Source organism: Microtus pennsylvanicus, chromosome 10 (assembly GCF_037038515.1).
Source record: "Microtus pennsylvanicus isolate mMicPen1 chromosome 10, mMicPen1.hap1, whole genome shotgun sequence".
Lineage (NCBI taxonomy): Eukaryota > Metazoa > Chordata > Mammalia > Rodentia > Cricetidae > Microtus > Microtus pennsylvanicus.
The window spans coordinates 59,832,357-59,856,384 of record NC_134588.1 but is presented as its reverse complement, the minus strand read 5'-3'; the positions used below and the strand labels follow the sequence as shown (position 1 = coordinate 59,856,384).

The 24,028-nt window shown below is 48.6% G+C and overlaps 1 protein-coding gene across 1 annotated transcript in view; it reads left to right on the top strand.

The window, feature by feature from the left end:
• The first annotated feature begins 1,274 nt into the window (after positions 1 to 1,274).
• Uck2 (uridine-cytidine kinase 2) overlaps positions 1,275 to 24,028 on the top strand; it is a 68,048-nt gene continuing 45,294 nt past the window's right edge. The window contains exon 1 of the mRNA XM_075988515.1: positions 1,275 to 1,716. Within this exon, the coding sequence (XP_075844630.1) occupies positions 1,618 to 1,716 (99 nt within the window). The 5' untranslated portion in view covers positions 1,275 to 1,617. The remainder of the gene's footprint in view (positions 1,717 to 24,028) is intronic.

Here is a 24,028-nt window from a genome sequence, read left to right as displayed (position 1 = left end):
CCGATTGTGCTTGACACTTTCAAAACTAATATTTACATTGACATTATTCAAAACTAATATTGACAAGGGAATGTGATAGACATGAGCTCTTTTACATTTTTACTTTTTAAAACTGAAAAATTGTTTGATGTATATAGGTGTTTTGCCTGCATGTATGTCTGTGTACCATGTGTGCCTGGTGCACACAGGACAGAAGTGGGCATCAGATCCTCTGAAACAGGAGTTACAGATTGTTGTGAGCTGCCATGTTAGTGCTGGGAATAGTATCCAGGGTCCCTCTGGATGATCAACCTCTGCTCTTAATGGCTGGGTCATCTCTCCAACCTCTTAAGCCCCCTTTAGGGCCCCATCAGTTCAGTGCTGAGGTTTAGAGTCTAAAGAATCTTTCACACGTGCCAAGCATAGCTGCTCTTTCTGGTTCAGTTGGTTCAGTCCTTTAGAAGTCTTTTCAAGCCCCAATACAGGCTCAACAGTGATATTCAAGCATTGTTCGAAAAACTTTACCTATGATAATTCATTGACAGCCAACAAAAATCCTAGCGTGTGAGCACCATTATTATTTCCGTTTTATAGATGGGAACACCGAGGCACAGCACACTTGAAGAAATTTGGCTCTGGAGATGAAGACGACTCCTCAGTCTCTATTTGGTATTGTCTTCCTAAATAAGTGACACATGGCCGGCTAATAAACTACGACAGTTAAAAGTCATCGATGAATCGAAATGACTTTATGTTTCTATTTTCATCAACCCTAGCTTCACAGGAATGTCAGTAACGGGGATCCAGGATGCTGCGGTGTGGAAGGGCACTGATTATCCAGGAGGGGGAACTGTCCTCGAGTCACCCTTCATTTGGGGAGTCACATGAGGACAGACCTGCTAAAGAAAATGGCACTTGGGGGTTTCCAAGACAGGAAATCTCTAAAGTCAAGCGGCTGACAAACTATTTTGGCATACAGGGCGTGGGAAGGGAGTCCTACTAAAAACACAAGTTTTAGTGTGGATAAAGGGTCCAGGCATTAATTGTGCTCCAGCTCCATCTTCCCAGCCTTTCTCAGCTTTGCGTCTCAAACCTGAGGCACTTCCTCCATTCTCGGCAGCCTCTTCTGGCTTTTGATCTCTTTTGAAATAGGAGGCAGACAGGAGCATTAAAACGCTGACCCAGCCAGTTTCTTCTCCCGGGCTCTGGCTCCGTCCTGGAAAGGGTTAATCCGGCGGGTGGGGAGGGGAGTGGCGCTCACACCTTTCCCAGAGACCTCGGGCGGCGGCTGCGGTGGCGGGGCCCGGGCGGGGCGGAGGCTGGGGCCAGACTCCTGGCGAATAGCAGCTCGCAGCCGGCCCGGATTGGAGCAGCCTCATCACGCTGACCTCTGCCTGGGATGTAAACCCCACGGGCCGCCACGGGCACAGGAGAGCTCTCGGCACCTCCGGGAAAGCCGTCTCGGCCTCCCCTTCCCACCCCCTCCCCCGCTCCAGCCGCGGCCGGCCGGCCCAGCCTCGACCTCGGCGGCGACGACCAGCGGCGGCGGCGGCGAAGACGCTGAGCGAGCCGGGTCGGTCGCGGGCGGGGAGCGTGCGTCGCTTCGCACAGGCTGCGAGAGGAGGGGCGGCGCGAGTCATGGCCGGGGACAGCGAGCAGACCCTGCAGAACCACCAGCAGCCCAACGGCGGCGAGCCCTTCCTGATCGGCGTGAGCGGAGGCACGGCCAGCGGCAAGGTAAGGGGTCCGCGCGCCCTACCCGCTCGGCGGGCGGCACATGTGGCGGGCGCCCGCGGGCCGTGGCAGTTGCAGCCTGCCACCGCGTGGCCCGCGCGCTCCTCGCTCCCGGACGCCGCGCTCTGGCGCCGCCAGCCTCGCGCAGGCTCCGGGCGCGGCGTTGGGGATCGGCGGGGTACTGGGACGATTGAGGGTCCCGGGTGTGGGTCCCCACAACCCTCCCCGCAGGGTTGGTGCGCTCTCTCGCCCGTTCCCCGTGGCGGCTGGGACTCGTGGTCAGGGTCCTGTGGGGGAGGGGCGAAAAGCGGATGCTTATTGTTTTGCAAGTCGGGGATGAGGATGGGGCTTTTGGGGAGCCCCCGTGCGCTCCTCCGCCTCGGTCTGGCCCTGGCCGGCCGCCCAAACCCACGGGCTGCGAGGGTGGCGGGGATGCGCGAGGTGGCGCGCCGGATACCGGGAGCCCACCTAGGAGGTGCGGGGCTTTCCGGGAGGGAGCCAAGCTCGGTGGGCGCTGTCGCGGATGGGATGACAGCGGGGGTTGCTGTCTTTTACAGTTGGAAGAGAAAACGTGATCAGTCTTAGTGAGAAAGTTGTACTGGTTCCGTGCTCTCCGGCGTCCGGGTTGCTCTCTTTCTTTCCTTGGACCCCAGGGAAGGGGCTACCGAGTCTGACTTTCCGAGGGACCCCCCATTCTCCCCCCCCCCCCAGCAGTGACAGGCATCTTGGCTTCACCTCGGGTCTTTTCTGCAGGTGGAGAAGGGTGGAGCCCTCCCAGATGGTTTTTTCTTTACCCCCCCTCGCTGCCTTTCAGACGTGGCTGCTGGCTCGCCTTCCGTTTAACAGTCTCCAAGTTCAGTGGGCGCTCGGGCTCCACGAGGGGCGCCGGGGGAGTGGGGGAGCTGGACGCCGCGTGCTGGGGGAGCTGGTGAGGCGGGATGGTGAGTCCCCAGGCTGGAGAGCGCGGAGCAGGAAGGCTGGGTGGCGCCATGGGACGCGCGCCACGCGCCACGAGGTTTTTTGCTTCCAGCCCTTTTCTCCTTGGCCCCTCCTCCATTTTGATTTTTTTGTATTTTCCCTTCAGGTCTGGAGTACTTTAGGCCAGTAGCCCAGACTCAGCGTTGTATCCTGTAGAACTCCGGTATCTATTAAGTTCAAGTCGTCTTTAGCTTCCATGGCTAGCACGCTGCAATGCTGTTTGGGTCCCTGAATTAGGTTATTTTCTCTTTGCCTTATAACATGTTAAATTTAAAAATATGTTCTTCACTAGTGCGTCTAGGAATGCTAGGCAAAACCCGGATGCCAGTCCTATCAGGACTCTTTATTGGCTCGTTTTGGAATTAGCTCTGCCACCCTGTTCTCTTCCCAGTGTTCCTGCTGTAGAGGTGCCTTTTCTAATTTCCTGGCTGTGTTTCCAGAGCGATGCCTGGGGTGAAGTTGGAGGTTGCACGTTAGCCTCAAGTCCAGTTCTCTTAGTGGGGAAGAGACTTTAAACTTGCAGATGAACGGAACATTTAGAAACAATGACCTTGGTCATCCCCTAAATAATTCAGTCATCACAGAGGCCGAAATGTGACACACTGAAAAAGCGAAAACATCCTTATTCAGTGTTACTATTAAACGGCCTTCACAGTTGATATTAAGGATGGGTTTGAAGGATCACCTAGACAGCTGGAATGGGAGGGGCAGTTAGCTACTGTGGGAGTAGCCAGTTTTGTGCTGACCTGCTTCTCATCAAGGAAGAGGAGGGAACTCCCAACCAAAGAAGGGTCTCTTGGTGCAGTTTTCAAAATGAACATCTTGGGCATGTGATGGCTTGTTATGGTTAAAGAATTGTGTGTGTGTGTGCGCCTTGCCTGTGGTACCAGATGGAGTATGACGCCAGCCTGGACAACTTAACACTGTCTCAGAACGTTAAAAGAGGATTGGACTAATAAAAAATTTCTTGTGTGGTCAGTTTGTTGTAATTATCTCATAATTATTCCAGTCCTTAAGCGTTTTTCCACTAAAGATTTTGAAAGTTTCCTTCTTTCCAACTTCCTTTTTGTTTTTGAAACTGGATCTCTTTTGGGACTCTGAAACCTGGTACAGTAGGGGCTAGAAACAAGGCAGGTTGATACCCTATGTTCTGGTGAAAGGAAACTGGAAAAAGACAAAGGCTTTGAGATAAGCAATTTACAAGGAACTTCAGAGCCTCTAGAGGTCAACAATCTAACTACCTGTTTTAAAATTTGTGTTTTGGGGTGGTGGTGTTGTAACCCAGGAGCTTGCAGCATGCAGAGAGGAGAGGAATGAGGCCGAGCTAATCATGTATGCTGGTCACAGAGTTAGTGGCAGAGCTGGGACTAGAGTGTCGGTGCTGAGACACGGAGCCATAGCACAGTTTCACGCTGTCAAATCCAACAGGGAATGTATGGAGATAGCAAAGGGCAAACCTCTCAATACCTCTCAGCCCTATCCTATATGGATCCTCTCCCTTTCCGGTCTCTTCCTGAAGAGAAGACTACTCCGCTCTTTGGAGGCCTTTTCCTATGGGATCCCCCCCCCCCCCTCGATGTTGAGGCTCTCCAGAGTGCAAATATTTTATCTCAGTCTAAATTATTTTGGTCATAGAAGGCAAAAATAGTGATTGCAGTTCCATGTATTTAATTTTATTTATATATTTGAGAAAGGGTCTTTGTTTGTAGTTCAGCAGGCATTGAACGCTCTCTGCTCCAGGCTGGACATCTTCCCTCCTCTACCTTCCAAGCGGTAGAGTCCTTCAAGTCCTGACACTCTGCTCTGTGACACTTTCTGAGATTTGTTTTATAGATGAAGAGGAATGAGAAATTTAAACTTTTCTGGGCAGACGTTGTCAGGTCATTTTAAAATTTCCCATTGGTGGTGGTGGGGGCTACAGAGATGGCTCAGCAGCTAAGGGTGCATGCTGGCTGCTCTTGCAGATGAACTGGGGTTTGACTTCTAGCGCCCAGTACTAGGAGATCTGATACCAACTTCTGGCTTCTGCACGCACAGGGCATGCATATGGCACACAGACAGGCAAAAACATTCATACAGTTAACTTAATCTGGGTGTGGTGGTATGTACCCTTTGACCTGGCATTTGGGAGGCAGAGGCTGGTGGATCTGTGTGTTCCAGGGCTGTGAGGGCCTACCTCAAAAAAGCAAAATTAAGAAAAAAATTAAAATGCCTTGGGGATGTGACTCCATGTTAGAACTCTTGCCTACGAAGCGTAAGGTCCTGAGCTTGATCCCCTAAACCTCAAAAGCATGAAGCCAGTCTGTGTAGTGGATGAGAACATTTTTTTCTGACCATTATCAAAAGCCAGACCCTTATTTCCTCCTAAGCAATGGGTTCAGGTGATAGCGAGAAATACCATTGGAAGGAGAGGCAGAAACAAAACCGACAAGCCCCGCCTGCCCTCCTGTCCAGGCCTGTACACATTTATCACTAGGTACAGTTCGCTCCCTCCCTTGAATTTTTGTCCTTGACCAATAAAGACAGCCTGAGCCCTGTCACACCGTCTCAGGTGGTCTTCCTCGTGTTACCTCTTGCTGTCACTCTCCTTTCCACATACCTTGATGTCTCCCACGGCTCAGACAGAGTACAGGTCAGAAACTCAATAGAGGCCCTCTGATGTGGTCCTGGCCCATGTATTTTGCACGTCTCAGTAAACGGCTTTCACTGATGCTGTTGCTCATGTCTTCTCTATAGGTGCTTTAGACAGGTGCTTTTCTAGAAGAGACAGAAGTCTTGAGTTGGGGACACAGGTGGGGCTGGGATCCAGTTCTTCGGTGCTTTTCTGCAAGCTGTGACCACCCCTCGAAGGTATTTTTAGGGAGGCTGGCCTGTGAGTAATACCGGACAAGCGGTCTCCATTGAGGTGTGGGCCGATTGCTCGGCTCAGCTTGCCTGTGAGTCAGCATCTGCTTTTGGACTGCTTTAGAAGGCTGAGGGACCGTGTCATCGCTGCTTCTGCTGCCCCATTCCTGGAACCTCAGCTGCTCCGCTTCTACTCTTTGTGGGTGCAGGCTTTGTCCCCCCGGGCTGTTTCTTTGAGCAAGCACTGTGTGTGTTTTCTGTCGCCCCAAATTGCTGCCTTGGTCTTGGTAAGGCTCTGGTGCCGGCTGCCAGCCTCATGCTCTGACGGTCACTGCCACTAGGAATGCCATGCCTTTTCCTCCAGGGAGGTCTCACTGCTGCTCCTCTCCACACGCTTCCATTTAGTTCAGTGCGCGCATCCAGCGTGTGCAGTGAAGAAGCCTGCCCCAGCATCTCCTTCCCTCAGGAAGCCCTTCCTTTATTTGACCGAGTGTCTTTGAAATGTCCTTTCTGTGGCTCACCCCCTGCTCATCTAACTCCATCTTGGTATATAGGGTGTGCTTAGGTCTTGGGTAGAATCTTGTTTTAAATTTTAAAAGTGATTCCTTTATTGTGTGCTGGTAGCTAGCCTGCTCGTGTGTACAGACGTGGTGGGTGGAGGGAACCAACCCCTGTGAGTTAGTTCTTAGAGTTAGCTTTATCATCTGCCGTGATTTAGACAGCTTGCCTTTGGGAAGTCCAGTGAAAGTGTGAGATGTGACCTCTGGCTGGTGGGGTCTGTGATGGGTGAAACTGTTCAAGATCTTTTAGGGTGTCTCAATATTTTAAATCAATAACAATATCTGAAGGTGTACTTATAGTTAGTGTATTATACTTTTCTTGCCCTTTAAGTCATTTTTATCAGCTTTATCATTAGTTCATCAAATTTAATTATATATGTGTAAATTAAGTGTGCCCCATGTTTTTATGAACTGACAGAATAGGAATTCTGAAACGATGGAATTGGTGTGAAGACATTCAGAAATGTTTCTTTAGTGTAGAGAGCCTTTGGTTCTTTTCTTGTTTTCCTATAGACAGCTTCTTCATGTAGCTCTAGCCTCAGGGAACTCATTCTGTAGACCAGGCTGACCCTGAATTCACAGAGATTCGCCTGCCTCTGCCTCCTGAGTGCTGGGATTAAAGGCCTGTGCCATCATCACCTGGCACTTTTGGTTCTTATTAAAATATTTGTAATTGAAACCGGACAGTAGTGGCGCACACCTTTAATCCCAGCGCTTGGGAGGCAGAGGCAGGTGGATCTCTGTGAGTTCGAGGCCAGCCTGGTCTACAAGAGCTAGTTCCAGGACAGGTCAACCAAATATACAGAGAAACCCTGTCTCGAAAAAAAAAAAGGTGGTTGATGTGTGTCTTTGGTACTGTGAGATGCCTCAATGGGTAATGTTTGACAAACTGAGTTTGGGTTCTGGAACCCACATGGTAGAAGAGAACTGACTCCCAAAAGGTATCTTTTGACCTTCACATGTATACAGTAACACACACACACACACACACACACACACTTTTTTTTTGAGACAAGGCTGGGATTAAAGGCGTGCGCCATCATTGCATGGCACATGCGTGTATTTTTTAAAATGTCTTTAAAAAATACCTGAATGTTAAGTGAAACTGAGGAAGTTATTTTATTCTAATTTGAGTGAGTACAGGTATGCTAACGTCATGCATGGCCTGTATGTAGAGGTAGAAGATGACATTCTTGGGAATCAGTTTTCACCTTCTACCAGCTGTGATCTGGGGATTGAGCTTAAGTCCTCAAGCCTTCTACCTGCTGAGCCATCTTTTTGGTCTCCTGTCTGTCTGTCTATCATCTGTTTGAGTTAGAGGCTCATGTATTCCAGCCTGGCTTAGCTAGGACTAGCTGTGTGGCTGAGGATGATGCTAAACTTAGGATCCTCCCTCCAGCTCCTGGGTGCTGGCCTTACAGGCTGTGCTACCATACTTTCATGTTTTATGTGGTGCTGGGATAGAACTCAGGGCTTGGTGCATACTGTGCAAGCGCTCTATATCCCTAGGCCAAATCATGTTTAATATTGAGTGATTCTTAGGTAGGTGACTTGGTGACATTAATTTAGAAGTTGAGTATTTGGAACTATTGAGTGTTTTGAATATTGACTTAATGACTGTCATTAACTCTGCAGACATTCAAGTCAAAGAAAGTCCTTTTAACAATGGGAGGCATGCTGGGAAGTCAGAGGACAGCTTTTCCCTATTCCATTGTGGGTCCTGGGCATTGAATTCAGGCCTTTGCAGTAAGTGTTTTGACCAAATGGATTTTGGTGGCCCCTTTTTCCCCTCCGAGACAGGGTTTCACTGTGTAGTTGTGCTGTCCTGGAACTCATTCATTCTGTAGACTGACCAGGCTGGCCTTGAACCCAGAGAGCCTCTCGCCTCTAAGTGAGATTAAAAGTTTGCGTGCATTCCTACACACAGCCACAATCTGTTTGTTTGTTTGTTTTAAAAATTTATTTACTGTGTTAAGTGTTTTTCCTGCACGTGTGCCTGCTTGCCAGGAGAGGTTATCAAGATCTCATTACAGATGGTTGTGAGCTACCGTGTGGTTGCTGGGAATTGAACTCAGGACCTCTGGAAGAGTAGTGCTCTGAGCCATCTCTCCCCCTCCCCCTCCACTCTCCCCCTACATTTTTTGTTTGTTTGTTTTTGTTTATAGGAAAAGTCCACAAGGGGCTGTAAATGGCTCTGTTGTGTGGGACGGTTTCCCCAGGATGTATTTTCCCTAGCCGGAGGTGATAGCTCAGTTATCCGGTTCTAATTGCCCTAACAGTTGACTGATTGTATAACCTTGAGTGTGTGCTCCAGACCCGCCTGCAGCTTTGCCTAGTTACTTCTTCCAACAGTTTGGCTGTTGCTGTGGTTGAACATGGACCTCCTAAGCCAAGCATGCACTCCCACCGAACTACCCTCCAGACCCTGTTCAGCATCTTGACCCTATTTGCCTTGGCTGTGGCTGGAAGATGTGGGCAGTGCTGTTCACGCTTGTGTGTTCTACTGGGGAGGGGTCCCTTTTCTGGAAGGAGCTGCTGGCATATTCAAGTCACGTGCTTAGAGTGGATGCACTTGCTTGACGTCTTAGAAAACAGATACAACAAGCTGGAGAGTGACTTGGAGGTTCCCCCAAGTCGTCCGTATTGTTTAGGTGAAGGGTTACTGATAGGAACTGGATCTTCAACCCAAGAGATTGTGACTAGAGAAGCCCAAACAATTATCTTCTAGGAAAAGGTAGGCCTGCCTTGCTTGGAGAAAACGCACCTGCTGTAGTCAGTTTGGGGGCCTCTCAGCAGGTGCCGATTGGAACTGGGCCCTGCTGAGCAGTTACACTGTGGGAGAACTGGTGGGGTTATTTTTTTTGTTTTTTTTTCTTTTTCTCCTACACAAATACACACCATCTCCCCTCCTCACCCCCTACCCCAAAGACAGGGTTTCTCTGTGTAGCCTTGGTTGTCAGGAACTCTCTGTAGACAGGCTGGCCTCGAATTCACAGAGGTGCGCCTGCTTCTGGGATATATGCAGATCATATTTAGGGGTGCAAAGATGTTTGCAGAGGGTGCCACATTTCCTGGAGCTGTGTAGGTGCTGGGGATGAAACCCTGCGCCCCTCTCTGCAGTAAGCAATTGCTGAGCCCTCCAGCCCCACCATCACAAATCTATTAGAAGAGAAAACACTGCGTGTTCACAGTTTACACTGGCTTTGTGCTCCTTTCAACAAAAAAGGACATTTTAAATAGCAGTGTCTAGGATCTTCACAGTTTATAATATATAATTATATATCATCTGTCCTGAAGGAATGGTGATCATCCAAAGGAGACAATACAAAATGACATACGGCTTTATGCGATGTGGTTTTACAGTCTCTCTGGTCCAGTGAAGGCATGCTTGGTTCTCCAGAAACACCCCAAACTTAAGCAGATAAAAGGCTATCAGTTTCAGCCTGGCATAGTGGTGCACACCTATATTTATTTATTGGTTATTCAAGACAGGGTTTCCCAGTAGCTTTGGAACCAGTCCTGGAACTTGCTCTGTAGATCAGGCTGGCCTTGTACTCAGAGATCTACCTGCCTCTGCCTCCCCAGTGCTGGGTTCACTGTCTGACCCATTTATTTATTTGTTAGTTTATTGGCAAGTGCCACCATTGCCTGGTTTATATATTTATTGTGGTGCACACCTTTAATCCCATCACTAGGGAGGCAGAAGCAGGTGGATTTCTATGAGTTCGAGGCCAGCTTGGTCTACCTAGTGAGTTTCATGACAGCCAGAACTGTATGATAGATAGACCCTGTCTCAGCAACTCTCCTCCCACAAGGAATGAATGAATGAATGAATCAGTAAAAGGCTTGTGATGGTGTTGGTAATGAGTACTTCTCTCTAGAACTCAGAACTCGGGGCTGGAACTTGGGCTGCAGGTAGCCTACAGCATCTATGTGGCTCACATATCCACCCCTGCTAACAGTGTGTGGGGAGCTAGATATGACGGCTCTCTCAGAAGAGATCTTGTGCTTCTCTTGTAGATTGTCTGCGGGGACTTTGGTATTTTTCCAGATGTCCCATTTTGGGAAAAAGACTGGTTCTGGAGCCTTGCTGTATCTGGTGGCTTATTGATTGTTCTCAGGTCAACGTGCCTGAGAACACATTTGATTAGTTCGTGGCTGCAGTTTGCCCACACCTCTCTTGTGGGGAAAGCAAACATTTGAGAGCCGAACAGTATGGAACAATATACCCTATTTGAATGGGGGAGGCTTTTGAACACTGCTCTGGAGGAAGTGCCAGCCACCGGACCTTCCCTGTCTGACGCCCCAAGACACACTGGAGCTGGGATGATCTTTGCCTCCTGAGTGAATGCAGGGGAGACTTGTACACACACATTGTTTTCCGGGGATTGCTTGTTGGTGCAGCAGGGCAGTGTGAGATTTGAGGTCTTTCATTGAAGGAGAGGTTTATGGTGTCTCTGAATCAGATAGTGTGGAGACCCCCCAGGCTCTTTGCACTAAGGTTTTCAGGTGAGGTTGGTGTTCCTGACTTGGTGGAGCAGGGAGCATAGCTTTAGTCAGACTTGCTTTCTTTCCTGGCCTGGCCTGACCCATTTTAATCTGTTTCTTCTGAACCCATCCCTGCATCTGTGAAGAGGAGATAAGGTCTGAGTTGTTCGGAATAAGTGAGAAAACCATGTCTGAACTGGGGTCAGCCCCCCCCCTCCTCCCCCATTCACATTCTAGAGGATGTGCACTGTTGGAATAGTCTCTTTGATCAGTGTGCTTTGTTGAAAGCATTCCCAGTGTTTGTTTAATTGGGGAATACTTTTAATGATGTGTTTGTTGACCTATGTTCACATTGTTGAATGACCAAGCCCAGTAACCAACAGATCCATCACCTTGCTGTTTTGATGTGAAAACACTTAAAACCTAAACTAAGGGGCACGGCCTGGGGTGCCTGGAGTGGGGTGCAGAGTGCAAGGAGGTTCTTCTAGTTAAACCTTGTAACTCACTATTGTGATGTTCACGATGTTCATAACTTAGGGCGCTTGCCCATCTCTTGGTCAGGCGCAGAGAGAGCTAGCCGTCGAGCATCTTCCAGAGTGGGCTTCTCTCCCGGCTCCTTCCTTCAGTCTCTCTCCCTTCCTCCTTCCTTTTTCTCTTCACTCCTCATGTCTCATGTATCCCAAGCTGACTTTGAACTTGCTGTGCAGCCCAGTGTGACCTGGGCTCCTGATCCTCTTGCCTCCCTCCCCTCATTGACACGGTCGCAGTAACTTTTCTATTGTGATAAAACCCCATGGCCAAGGCTGTTTATAGAAGAGGTTTGTCTGGGCTTACCGTCCCCGAGGGTGAGTGCCGTGAGGGATGGCAAAGACAGCATGACAAGGCACGCAGCAGACATGGCGGCTGGAGCTGGCAGCTGAGAACTGAGCTCCTCTCTCAGGCCAAAAGCAGAAGTAGAGAGCTAACTGGGAATGGCGCCTGGCATCGCAACCTCAGAGCCGGGCCCTAGCAGCTGTACTTCCTCAGCAGGGCCGCCCATACTTCTTGACTGCTCAAACAGCGCCACCAAGTATTCAGATGTCAGACTGGAGGTGGGGGGTGACAACGACATTTTAGTCCAGGCCACCACAGCCATCTTAGCTGGTTTGTACAGTGCTGGGGATACAACCCAGGGCCTCGTGGATTCTTTGCTGTGCCTTAGGTGGGCCTTTTAAAATTTGATTTAGCTACTTTTATTATTTTGGTGCAAAGTCTTACTATGTAGCCCAGGTCAACTCCGCCTCCCTGGTGCTGGGGTTGCAGGCATGCGTCATCATGCCCCAGAGGCATCTTTCAAACACATTTCTAACAACTTCAGATTGGAAACTGAACATTTATTGCCTGTGAGTGTGAGTGCGTGTGTAGAGAGGGCAGAGAACGACATTGTGGAATTGCTTCTGCTCCTTCACTTTCACGAGGGGTCCGGGTCCGAGCATCATGTTGAATTAGGCTTTTGTGGCAAACGCTTGCACTGCTGAGCTGTTGTCCCTAGCAACTTGAATTAAATGAGTAGTTAGGGGAAGACAAAGTTTAACATTCTCTTTAAAAGTTATTTTAATTAGAAACAGAACAACACAGTATACTCGCTTACAGGTTTGATTAAACGTAAATTACCACAAACTGAACCCACCCGTGTTAAGTGCCATGATGGAGGTGGGTCTTGTATCTTATCTGTTGCTTTCATTGGTTAACTAATAAAGAAAACTGCTTGGCCTGATAGGACAGAAAATTAGGTAGGCGGAGTAGACAGAACAGAATGCTGGGAGAAAAAAGCCGAGTCAAGTAGTCGCCATGATTCTCCCACTCCAGACAGATGCAGGTTAAGATCTTCCCTGGTAAGCTACCTCGTGGGCTACACAGATTATTAAAAATGGATTAGATCAATATGTAAGAGCTAGCCAATAAGAGGCTGGAACTAACGGGCCAGGCATTGTTTAAAATAATACAGTTTCTGTGTAATTATTTCGGGGCATAAGCTAGCCATGCGGGCGGCTGGGTGCCGAGGATGCAGCCCTGCCGCTCTTATTTCAACAGTACCAGCCAGCCATCAACAGCCCCTCAGCACCCTCCCCCCCATGCCCTAGTCACTACCACTTCTGTGAATGATTTCTTGAATCCCCCTCCCCCCAGGAGCAGTGTTTAACTGCTACAGTCTACAGAGGTCTGTGTAACTCAGACACTAAAGTGTTCCTACATACAGGAAAGACACAGATACCAAGTCAGGTTAATATCACTGGCTGCTCTTCCATGGGACCCATGCTTAGTTCCCAGTGCACACGGTGACTAATACCCATGTGTAACTCTAGTTCCAGGCATGCTAGCACACCCTTCAGGTCTCCAAGAACATCAGTTATGCACGTGGTGCACGTTCAAGCAGGCAAGACACTTAAATGTCAAATGCACATAAAAAATAAAAGTGAAAATTAAGTATGTTTTTGAGACAGGGTCTCACTATGTCCTGGAACTCTGTAGACCAGGCTGGCTTCAGACTCAGATCCGCCTGCCTCTGCTGCCTGAGTGCTGGGATTAAAGGCGTGCGCCTCCATGCCCAGCTTGATATTTGTCTCTTTATGGGAAGAAAGTTTCCATGCGTGAACGTGGTGTGAGCATGTTGTGAGCCAGGTGTGGTGGTTCACATCACCTGTAGCCCTCGTACTGTGTATGTGGAGACATGGCTGTGAGGGCTAAGCCTTGGCATATATGGCAAGACCCTGCTGCAAACAACAAAACCGCAATGGCTCTGTGAAGCTTGCGCTCCTTCATACTCCTAAAGGGAGAGGGCGCTTTTTCCTCAGCCAGGTGCTCTTCATTTGGCAAATATGATTTGAATGTTGATTGTGTGCTGGGGTTCTCTAGGGTATTAGGGCATCGCGGTGCCCGAGAGAACGGCTCTGGCCCCAGGGATCCTGACTCCAAGTCATCCATGTTGAATCCAGCACATGGTTTAATTCCTGGTCATTGGGTAGGTGCTTCGTGAGCATCTGTTAAGCGGAACTAGGTGGGACTGACCCCTTAAGTCGTTTGTATCTATAGAACATTGTACCTGTGATACTGAGATTTCAGGATTTTGGGTGCGGGTTCATGCCTTGCATCCTTGACCTCTTGCATGGAGCTGGCTTCACTGACTGAGAGAGTGATGTGTGCCACACGTGAGTGGCAGTCAGTGCTGGGCAGGTCAAGAGGAGCCGGAGAGTTCATGGCTGTGGGGAAGCTTTTCTAGCTGGATTCGAATATAATCACCCAGTCTCTGGGTCCTGCTAAAGCCGTTGGTTCCTAACCACGCCTTTCTGTATGATATGACTGCTATTGACCCTGGGAAGTGTCTCTGGGCTCTAACTCCTGGCTGCAGGCTGCATGCCAGCTGCTGCCTCTCGCTGTTCTCTCTGTTGTCTCATGTATTCATTCTTCCTGGGTATGGGGCCTTCCTCAGAAGCTCATTGGCTCACCACTTTTCTCCCTGTCTAGAGTCTGTATTCTCATTTGTTAATGATGGACTGGTCAGTTATTTCTTGTCCCAAGCCTTTTCTCATTTATTCAACTGTTACCCTGCGTTGCTGCTCTATGCATGAGAAGTGGGATCCTGCTAATTTTTGCCGGGCTTCCTTACCACAGACTCACTGTCCCATCTACACATTCTCTCCAGACACGAACGGGAGGACACTTGGCTGTCCCCTCCGTCAGTCTGCAAATCCATGTCCTTCCACATCCATCCAGCCCGCCCATTCCATCAGTTCCACTTGGACTCGTACCCTGCTCCCATCGTTTCCGGACAGCATGACTCTCCAGTGGCTCACTTCCCAGCCGGCAGCCTGGACTACCTCCAGAACATTCTCCACATTGCTGCTGGAGTGATCTTTACACAGACCCTGCCCGTCACTCCCGGGGCATTCTTTGTGGTTCTCAGTCTCCCCTCTCGCCCTCAGCATTTCCTCCCCACTAAGCTGTAATTGTAGTCTCTTTACCGTCTGTCCTTTTGCACACACCACACCTGTCCTTTCCCACCCTGATTGCCAGCTCACCTCCACACCTGTGTGTTCTACATTCCGCCTCCTCTCTCTCCCAGCTGGGTACTTGTATTCATCTCTTAGAGTCCACGTCAGCTGTTCTTCCCTTGCTTGAGTCTGCACTCCACTCAAGTCTGAAAGGGGATTCCTGTCTTAGGGGTTTCCTCCCTCTGGCCTGCTAATTTTCTCAGCAGAAAGTTGGAGTGCGCCCTCTCATGTCTGTATGGGGTAGCCAGTGCTTGGGCACCTGAGAGTGTATTCAGGTGTCCCTTCTTGTTTTATGTGGAGTGTGTCTGCCCCTGCCCCCATTCTGACTCTCAAATTAGAGATCTGAGAAGTTAGTCTCACATGCCAGTTCTCGGAAAAGCCAGCTTTAAACGGACCCCGTGTCTGCAGCAGAAGCCATAGCTCTTCTGTTGAGGACTTGGGCAGATGGTTGAGTTTCAGGAAGTTGTTGGCTCTTGTTTTTTTTTGAGGTGTGGCACAACCTTTGACTTTATTACAAAGAATAACCTTCTCCTGGTGTACTCCTGTCTCTCCCCCCACCCAACACACACAGGGTTTCAGCTCTAGCTGCTGGAACTCCTTTGTAGACCAGGCTGGTCTTGAACTCGGAGAGATCCGTCTGCCTCCACCTTCAGAGTGCTGGGTTTAAAGACATGTGACACCATACCTGGCTTGTTTTCACTTTTAAAATACACTTTATTTCTATTTGAAACACACACACACACACACACACACACCATGATATCTCATGCTTTTAAGCAGCGCTTGGGAAACAGGGAGGCAGATCCATCTCCATCCGTGTGAGTTCAATGCCAGTTTGCTCTACACAGGAAGCTTCAGACCAGCCAAGGCTATATATATAGTGAGATCCTGTCTCAACAAAACTATAAAGTAATAGAGCAAATCTCCAAACAACAACAGTGAAACTTAAACACCACAATTTCTTCCTCTTTTCTTAAAAACATAAAGTTCATGGCTTTTTAAAATTATGTGGTGCGTTTTGTTTGTTTGTTTTTTAAGACGGTTTTTATGTTACCCTGACTGCTCTGGAACTTACTCTGTAGAGCAGGCTGACTTTGAACTCAGAGATCCGCCTGCCTCTGCTACCCTACTGCTGGATTACCACCACACTGCTTAGGACTATGTTTTGTATCTGTGGTGTGAGTGTGTGCGTGCACACGCGTGTTTGCTCATGTGCCAGCGTGAAGATGGAGTTCAGAGGATAGCTTGGAGGAGTAGGTTCTCTCCTACCATGTGTGTCCTGGAGATCAAACTCAAGCTAGGCTTAGCAGCACGGCCTTTTCCTACTGCACCATCTTCCGGCCTATCTGGTTTCTTTCTAATCTCAGGAACCCCATGCTCTTGTAAAGCCCTGACCTAGAGAAAAGCTGTGAAGTCCCCTTACCACTCTGTCTTAATTTTCCTTCTCTCACACTACCTAAAGTTCCTAATTTTTGTTTATTGTCCCTTTCCTTTTCCTAAGTATGCCCTGATTATAATAGTATTTATTTCCTGAGCCTTTACTGTGCTGTCTTAGGTGTAACATCTGTTAACTCCATAACCTCCCTAAGCCCCGGGAGGCTAGTTGCTGTACCGATCCCCAGTTTTCAGAGTTCAGTAACCACCACCAAGTCCCATAGTGAATGTGGTGCCGGATCCAAAGCTGTCTGGCCTAGCCAGTGTAGTTCTGAGCTCCCTCATAGCTGACACCAGATTCAGAATGAACAGGAGAATACCACAAGCGGAAAGCAAAACTAGGAACCTTCAGCACTGTGAATTGGCCATGTAAGAAGGAATGTGTGTTTGATCTCTGTTCAGCTCAGAACTCACAAGTCTCTAATGTGTGGAAATATCAGGAGAATCTTTTTTTTCTTATAGTTTTTGGTCTTTGGCTACACCCTGCTGTCCCTGTCCCTGTCACAGAGTCCGTGTTCATAATTATCACATCGCTGTGACCTAAAAAGAAAAAAGAAGTACACAAAATGAACTCAAAGGAGACTGATTTTGGCATGCATCCTCAGACCATGGCCTCTGGAGTCTGTTGCAGGCAGGGCCCGTGGCAAGGCAAGAGCATCAAGGGAGAGATTGCATACTGGTGTGAAGAGCTGCTTCCTTCTTAATAACCAGGAAGTGGAGGGGATGATCGGCATCAAGATGGAGTCACAATGACACCCCCTGACCTACGTATTCTTTATCTACCTCCTAGGTTTTTAAAGGTTTCCCGCCCCCAGGATCTTATGGCTGGTCTAGATCCTATGATTCTCCTGCATCCACTGGCTAGTTTATGTGGCGGGTTAGTGGGGTTTGAGATAGTCTCATGTATCTCAGTCTGGCCTTGAACTCACTACACAGCAGGATGACCTCGGTTTTCTTGTGCTGGGTGTGCACCACTATACTCAATTGTAGGTTTGTACCTCTCCATATCACAGTTTATAGGCTGCTCAGAATGGAACTGGGCTTGGCGTACGATATATTCTGCCCACTGACTGTGCTATATCCCCAGCCCATACCTTCTACATTTTTCTGTGGTCCCAATAGATTATCAAAATTGAAGAATTAATTTGGGCTAGGCGTGGTGGCACAGGCCTTTCATCTCAGAAGAAGTGGGTGGATCCCTGTGAGTACTGAGGCCAGAAGGTCTACATAGTCCCAGGTTAACCAGGGCTACACAGTGAGACCCAGTCCTAAAGAAACAAAAGCAAGCGGGGCATGGTGGAGGATGCCTTTATTCTCAGCACTCAGGAGGCAGAGGCAGGTGGATCTCTGTGAGTCTGAGGCCAACCTGGTCTACAGAGTGAGTTCCAGGACAACCAAAGATACAGAGAAACCTTGTCTCGAAACAAAACAAAACAAAACAAAGCAAGCAAAAACCCAAACCAAAACAGCAATAATATGATCAGCTTCTTCAGGATCTTCCCATCTTGAGGTCTCCAGGGAGGGGAAAGGAGGTAAACGTTGAGTTGGTCACCATGATTGGGGCTGTAATCAGTCATGCCTGTAAAAACTTCCATAAAGCCCAGCAGGACAAGGGTCAGACTGGCTGCTGGATAACTGAACGAGCAGAGATGTTGGAGGGAGGCACTCAAGCAGGGTTCGAATGCACCCTGTGCACTTCTTCTCTGTCTGGCTTTTCAGATGGTCTATAGTGGTGAACACTGGAGTGTCCCCAACAAGTTATCCTACCCAAGTAAGGGAGTAAGGAAGCCCCATTGTATAGCCCCTGGGTCAGAAGCACAGGCCATGCAAGTTGGGGCTTGACTTGAGCATCCGAGGTGGAGGAAGTCTTGCGGGCCCAAGTCCTTAAACTGCTGATGTGATTCTGTCTCCGGGTTGGTTTCATGAAGGCAGAGTTCATTGCAGTGCGCCCAGCTGGTCCAGTGGAGAGTTGAGCAAAGAGGAAATACTCTATAGGGAGTCCAGGGGGGGCACCAAGGCGTTAGACCTCAGAGGCTTTCCTCATTGGGTCCTTTCATTTCAGCCAGCTCCCACCATATATTTGGATCTTCCTTCATCCCGAGTGCTAGGATTATAGGTATGTACCACCACACCCCTGTGTACTGACTGCTAGGGTCAAACCCAGGGCTTCTTGTGTTTTAGGCAAGCACTCTTAGCAACTGAGCTGCATTCTTAGTCTTTGTTTTGTTTTTTAAGTCTAAACTACATTGCCCAGTCTGGTCTTGAACTCCTACTTCAGCCTTCTGAGTACCAGCCTGCCAAGGTAGATATAGTACATCTGTAGGGGAAAAATTATCATCCCCGGAAAACACATTTTCTCTTCCTCTTCCTACTTCTTCCCTGGGGAATCCTGTCCCTTGAGATAGGACATTGTCTTGGCCATGCAGCTATTAGCTGGATCCTAGCTTGTCAGTTTCCTTGAAATTTGGAAAGCGTTTTGGCCTCACCAGAAAAATCCTGTCGGGTGCACTGCTGCAGGTGTCCACACTCACCCGTGTTCTGTTGGTTCTGACAGGAATGTGGTTACCCTGTGAGGAGAGTTAATGTCTAGAATAGCTAGGGTATCCCTTCTGGAAATTTGAACATCCATGTTATTGACTGTTGGTCCATTTCCTATTGTCATAAGCAAATGCCTGAGAGCAGGCAATGTGCAAAGAAAAGGGCTTATTTCCCTTGCTGCTTTGAGGCTGAAAGTTCCAGGCTGAGTGACCACCATCAGTTTGGTCACTGATGAGGGCCTCATGGCTGATGGTGCCACGGTGAAAGCTTGTGTGAGAGACAGGAAATCAGAGGATAGAAGGTACTAGGCTTTCTCTCTCTCTGTTCACATATTCTCACAGGCATTAACTACCGCAATCACTTGTGAGAACAAATGCCACTGCCAACTGTAGATCCCACCTCTTGTAGGCCCCACCGCCTCCCAGTGCTGTGCTCCTCAGGGCCCAGCCTCCACCACCTGCGGACAAACGGTCTCTAAACCAGAGCTCTGCTGACAGCACCTGGGAGGGGACTGGCCCTGCACTTGTTTTCACTCCTGAAGGTAGACAGTTTCTCTTTAGGGCAGATTAGTTAGATTGTCAGGGGAGGGTTCCCCAGGTGAGCTTCAGGAAGGGCCAGTTATCTCCTGAAGCTGCATGTTGAATTTAGTTGAACACACAGGCCTTGCACCCCACCTCCCCAGTGCTGACGTCAGCTAGGACCTATATTTTGATTAGGGTTAACAGGGTATTGTCTCTTTGGGGAAAAGAACCTCGGACGCCCGTTTGGTTATGGAGTTTATGTGTGTGTGTCCAAATGTGCATGCTCGCTGCTGTGTTTCTGAAGTAAGGTGAAGACGGAGAGGGCAGTTGGGTAGCAGCTGTTGACATTCAGGGCTTGGTCAGTGTGACACTGTGACTGGTGGTGTCCCCCTTTGAGCCTGATGTCAGAGGAGAAGCCGTCAGCCTGGCATTTGGTTGGTTATTTTTATTTTCTACCGCTGCCATAGCCGTGTATGCATGCACATCATTAATAATTCAGTGACAACGGAGAGGGGTGAGATGCTTGGGCAAACATTCTTGCTACTGGGCCCCCCCATGGTGGAAGGGACATTGACTCTTGAAAGATGTCCTGACCGCCAAGCGCATCCTGTGGCACCTATATATACCCCTCACATGAATAAATAACTGATTATTTATTAAAACAAAATGGATTACTTTAGTAATTACAAAAAAGGAATGTGTGTACCACTCATCCCAAATTATAAGGAGGCTTGAACATTTGAAGGCAGCCTGCCCAGTCTAAAACCCATCTCAAGGGATCTGAGCTGATGCTCTGTTGCTGGTAGAGACACCATGACCATGAACTCTTAGGAAGGAAAAGATTTAATTGGGCACGATTTACTGTTTCAGAGGCTTGTTCCATTATCGTCATGTCTGGAGGCATGGCGGCAGGCAGGCAGACTTGGTGCTGGGGAGGTGGCTGAGAGTTTGATGTCTGGATCCACAGGCAGCAGGAAGAGAGAGAGAGAGAGACACTAAGCCTGTCTTGAACACTTGAAACTCCAAAGCCCCAGTGACACTTTCACCAAGACCACACCTGACAACCAGGCCACTTCTCCTAATCTCTATCCGGTAGCGCCACTCCTTAATGGCCAAGCATTCAAATCTGAGCCTGTGGGGACTTTTCCTATTGAAACCAAATCACAAGGTAAAATCTGTTCATAAAGCTCGGTGATATAGTGCTTCATCTAGCCTGCACAAGGCCCTGGGTTCAGGGGCCCAGTAACACACAAAATGTATGGATGTCTCTCACCTTTAATCCCAGCACTATGGTGGCAAAGGCAGGTGGATCTCTGAATTATAGGTCAGTTTGGTCTACATAGAAAGTTTATACCATCTAAAGCTGCACAGTAAGACCATGTCTAATCTCTTGAAAAAACATAAAAACAGCGTGCACACTTACATGTACACACACCCGCACACACACATGCGCGCACTGTCTTAGTCTGCCACGCCCTAGGGTAATGATCTTGGTCAATGGTACTTGCTGCGGCTCACTTTCCGCTTCTATAAAATGGGTTCCAAGTCAGAGCTTGCCCCTGTCGTGATGACTGTGACGATTACTTAGCATAACGCAGGGAAGGCGATTATGAGTGGTTGCTTGGCGCAACAGTAGCAGCATCATTAGGCATTATATCATGATGATGGTGGTGCTGGTGCTGGTGACAGATGGGTGATGTGGTCCTGGTGATGCTGGACGTGATGCTGACAGCTACCCCTCTTGAGAGCCCTGTAACCCCAGATCAGCAGTCCTGTTTCCTAGAGAACTGCGTTCACCCCCCTTCTGGTTATTTCTCCTTTTATTTATCCTTGCATTTCACAACAAACAGCTAAAATGTCATTCCATCCCACATCTGTATTAGGCAGTTTTATTGACTTCTTTACAGAAAATCGGATTAACTGATCCTTCACTGACTAATGTCCTTTTTCCATGTCTCTTTCTGATGTAATTTTGTAGGGGTTTGGTTAAATTGACAATATTTACATGCTCATGAATATTTTAACGGTTAAGCTGAATTGAAAAAGCAAACCACAGGGCTAGAAAGACCAGTCACTTGGTGTTTAGGAGCACTAGGCTGCTCTTGCAGAGGCCTGGTATTCCATTCCCATCACCCACATGGCAGCTCACAGCACCAGTTCTAGGTGTATAGTGCCCTCTCCTGGCTCCTACAGGCACTGCATACATAGAGTGTAATATACAGACAGGAAGGCACACACTCATGCATAAAATAAATACATCTTTTAGGGGCTGGAGAGATGGCTCAGTGGTTAAGAGCATTGCCTGCTCTTCCAAAGGTCCTGAGTTCAATTCCCGGCAACCACATGGTGGTTCACAACCATCTGGAATGAGGTCTGGTGCCCTCTTCTGGCCTACAGACATACACACAGACAGAATATTGTATACCTAATAAATAAATAAATATTTAAAAAAAAAATACATCTTTTACAAAGCAACAGCAGACCGGTATTGTAGGGTCTTGTGGACAGATGGGAGTGAAAGGACAGACTGCCGTGGGCTGTGGCCGCTGAGGTCTACCTGGTGACTTTTTCTCTTAGGTGCTTATGCTTCTTTGTATCTCCTTGCTTTAGCTGGACTTTGAAGACTTGAGAACGTCTTTTGTAAATGTGGGTCTCTACATAGCCCTCTTGTCTCAGTCTTCTGAGTGCTTGGACTACAGTCACGTGCCACTATGCCTAGGGAGGTTAAACTTCTTGAAGAGATACTGATGTTTATGGATGTGTTTGCAGTAGAAAGGGGTGCTCAGCAGCAAGTCTGCACTTTTTTGATACCAGCCGCCTTTCTGAACCTTATCCTTAAGCTGAGGTTGTCTGCTGTTCCTGAGCTGTCACGTCTTTTAGAAAAGGTGATGAGGTCACAGGGAAGTAAGCTCAGGATTGCCCAGTTGGCTGTGGTCCAAGATGAGCCTAAATGTGGGAAAAAGGCAGGTGGGTATGACTGGGGAAAGTAAATACAGATGCCAGGAGGGAACAGAAGAGGTTTTTAAAAGCTTGCTTAAGAGTTTGTCCTAGTGAGAAAACCAATATTGACCAACTCAGTAGTTTACTCATACAGTGAGGGAAGGGCAAGGGTTAGGAGCAGCCAGCGCTCGTGGGTTTCTTGAGCACAGCTCTTTGCCAGCAAACCAGATGGAAGTGGTCAGGTGGCAAAGAGCCTGGGTCTGGGAATCTGAAGTAGAGACAAACCCTGTTATTGCATCATGTGGAATTGTGCGTTCCTGGCATGGGAAGTGAGTGGGGGACCCATAAGGAAAGCAGGCTTTGCGTAATTCAGTCCTGAAGGGATCTGCCCGCCACCCTCCTCCCAAGTGTTAGATGAGGTGGGGCAGGGCAGGGCAGTGGAGCTGGGGAGAAGAGAGCCAAGCTGGATTTCCCTGAAGAAGCCATGCCAGACACTAAATGACCAGATCCATCAGGGGTCAAGGAGCAAGGATGCATATCTGCTGGGACAGATCTTCTTTTTCTTTTTTCCTGCCGTTGCCCCTAAATGCTGGTGTCAGGGAACAGGGAAACCAGAAAAACTGGAAAAGTTGCTTTGATTAAATTTTTAAAATTGTATTTATTATATGTGTGAGAGGGTGAGCACACACTTGCTCACCCTTTGAGGTCAGTTCTCTGAACCATGTGGGATTCAAGGATCCAGTTCAGATTGCCTAGCTTGGCGCCAGCCAGGCAACTTGGTCCATGGAGCAATCTCATCAGCCCAAAGAGTTGGCTTTAGACAGGAAGATCTGGCTCCCAGGTGGATAGCAGGGGTGTGGCTTGGCCTAGCCTTTCTAGCCTCCATTCTTTTTGGTGTCTTTCATCCAACCGCAACTAAGTTTTGCTGAGTAGCTCCTGGCAAGTCCTTGCCTCTAGAACTTGGTCATCTTCCAGGTAAAGTAGGCGTAGTTAATCACACCTGTTCCTCATGCTGTCTGCGTTAACAGGTAAGATGGTTGACTTGGTGATTCCAAATGGCTTTGAATAATGAGAAGAACCTGATAACTGTGTGTGTGTCCTTCCTTAGAGCTGCACTGAGCAGCTTTGAGAGTCCCTTTCAGGCCGTGGAGCCTGCCGCCTGTCTCTTCTGAGACCCAGAGCACCTGGGTCATGTACCAGTGCAGGGCGTCAGGATGGTTCCTAAAGACATCACATGGGTTTAAATTTTTTCCCCCGTCTCTGGCTTTTCCCAGTGCACAGCCCCATATCTTTGTCTTACCTTCCCCTTTTGTGTTCCAGTCTTTTCAAATCAGGGTGTGGTTCTTAGTGGTGACCTTATAGCCCAAGCCTAGATGTTCAGTGCCTTGTGGTTTCCTTTGAACATTCTGGAAGGTCCTTTTAATAGAGTGGCAAGGATCAAAGCCAGGGTAGAAAAGTTGCTGCTGCTGATTTTGTAAAGCTGCGCCACCTCCCTTGTCTCCCCGCTAGAAGTCGTCTTCTGCACCCTGGGTGAGGGAGGCTGGGTCTTAGGCCCCGAGCTCATCTGTGCCAGACAGGTACTCCACTACTGTACTCCACTGCCAGCCTACTCTTGTTCTGTTCTCAGGACAAGGTTTTACCGCACATCCCTGACTACTGGCATGATGGAGTTTGCTGTGTAGAACAGGCTGGCCTCAAATTTACAGAGATAGTGCTGGGAATAAAGGTGTGGCCACCATACCCAACAATCATTTCCTGTTTCAAGCTGTCTTACTCTAGAGGGAAAACAACAACATAACACCCCAAACATTGCTTTTCCCTGGGATGACAGATGGTGGTCAGACAGGGTCCGTCTGGCTCTGTTTAGAAATTCTTAGCAGCAGGACTCCGTGGCAGGCATTTGCAAAGTTTCTGAATACAGTTCACAAAACCCCACTCCTAGTCCCTGCCTGGATCGCTTGTTATTTTACAAGAAAGATGG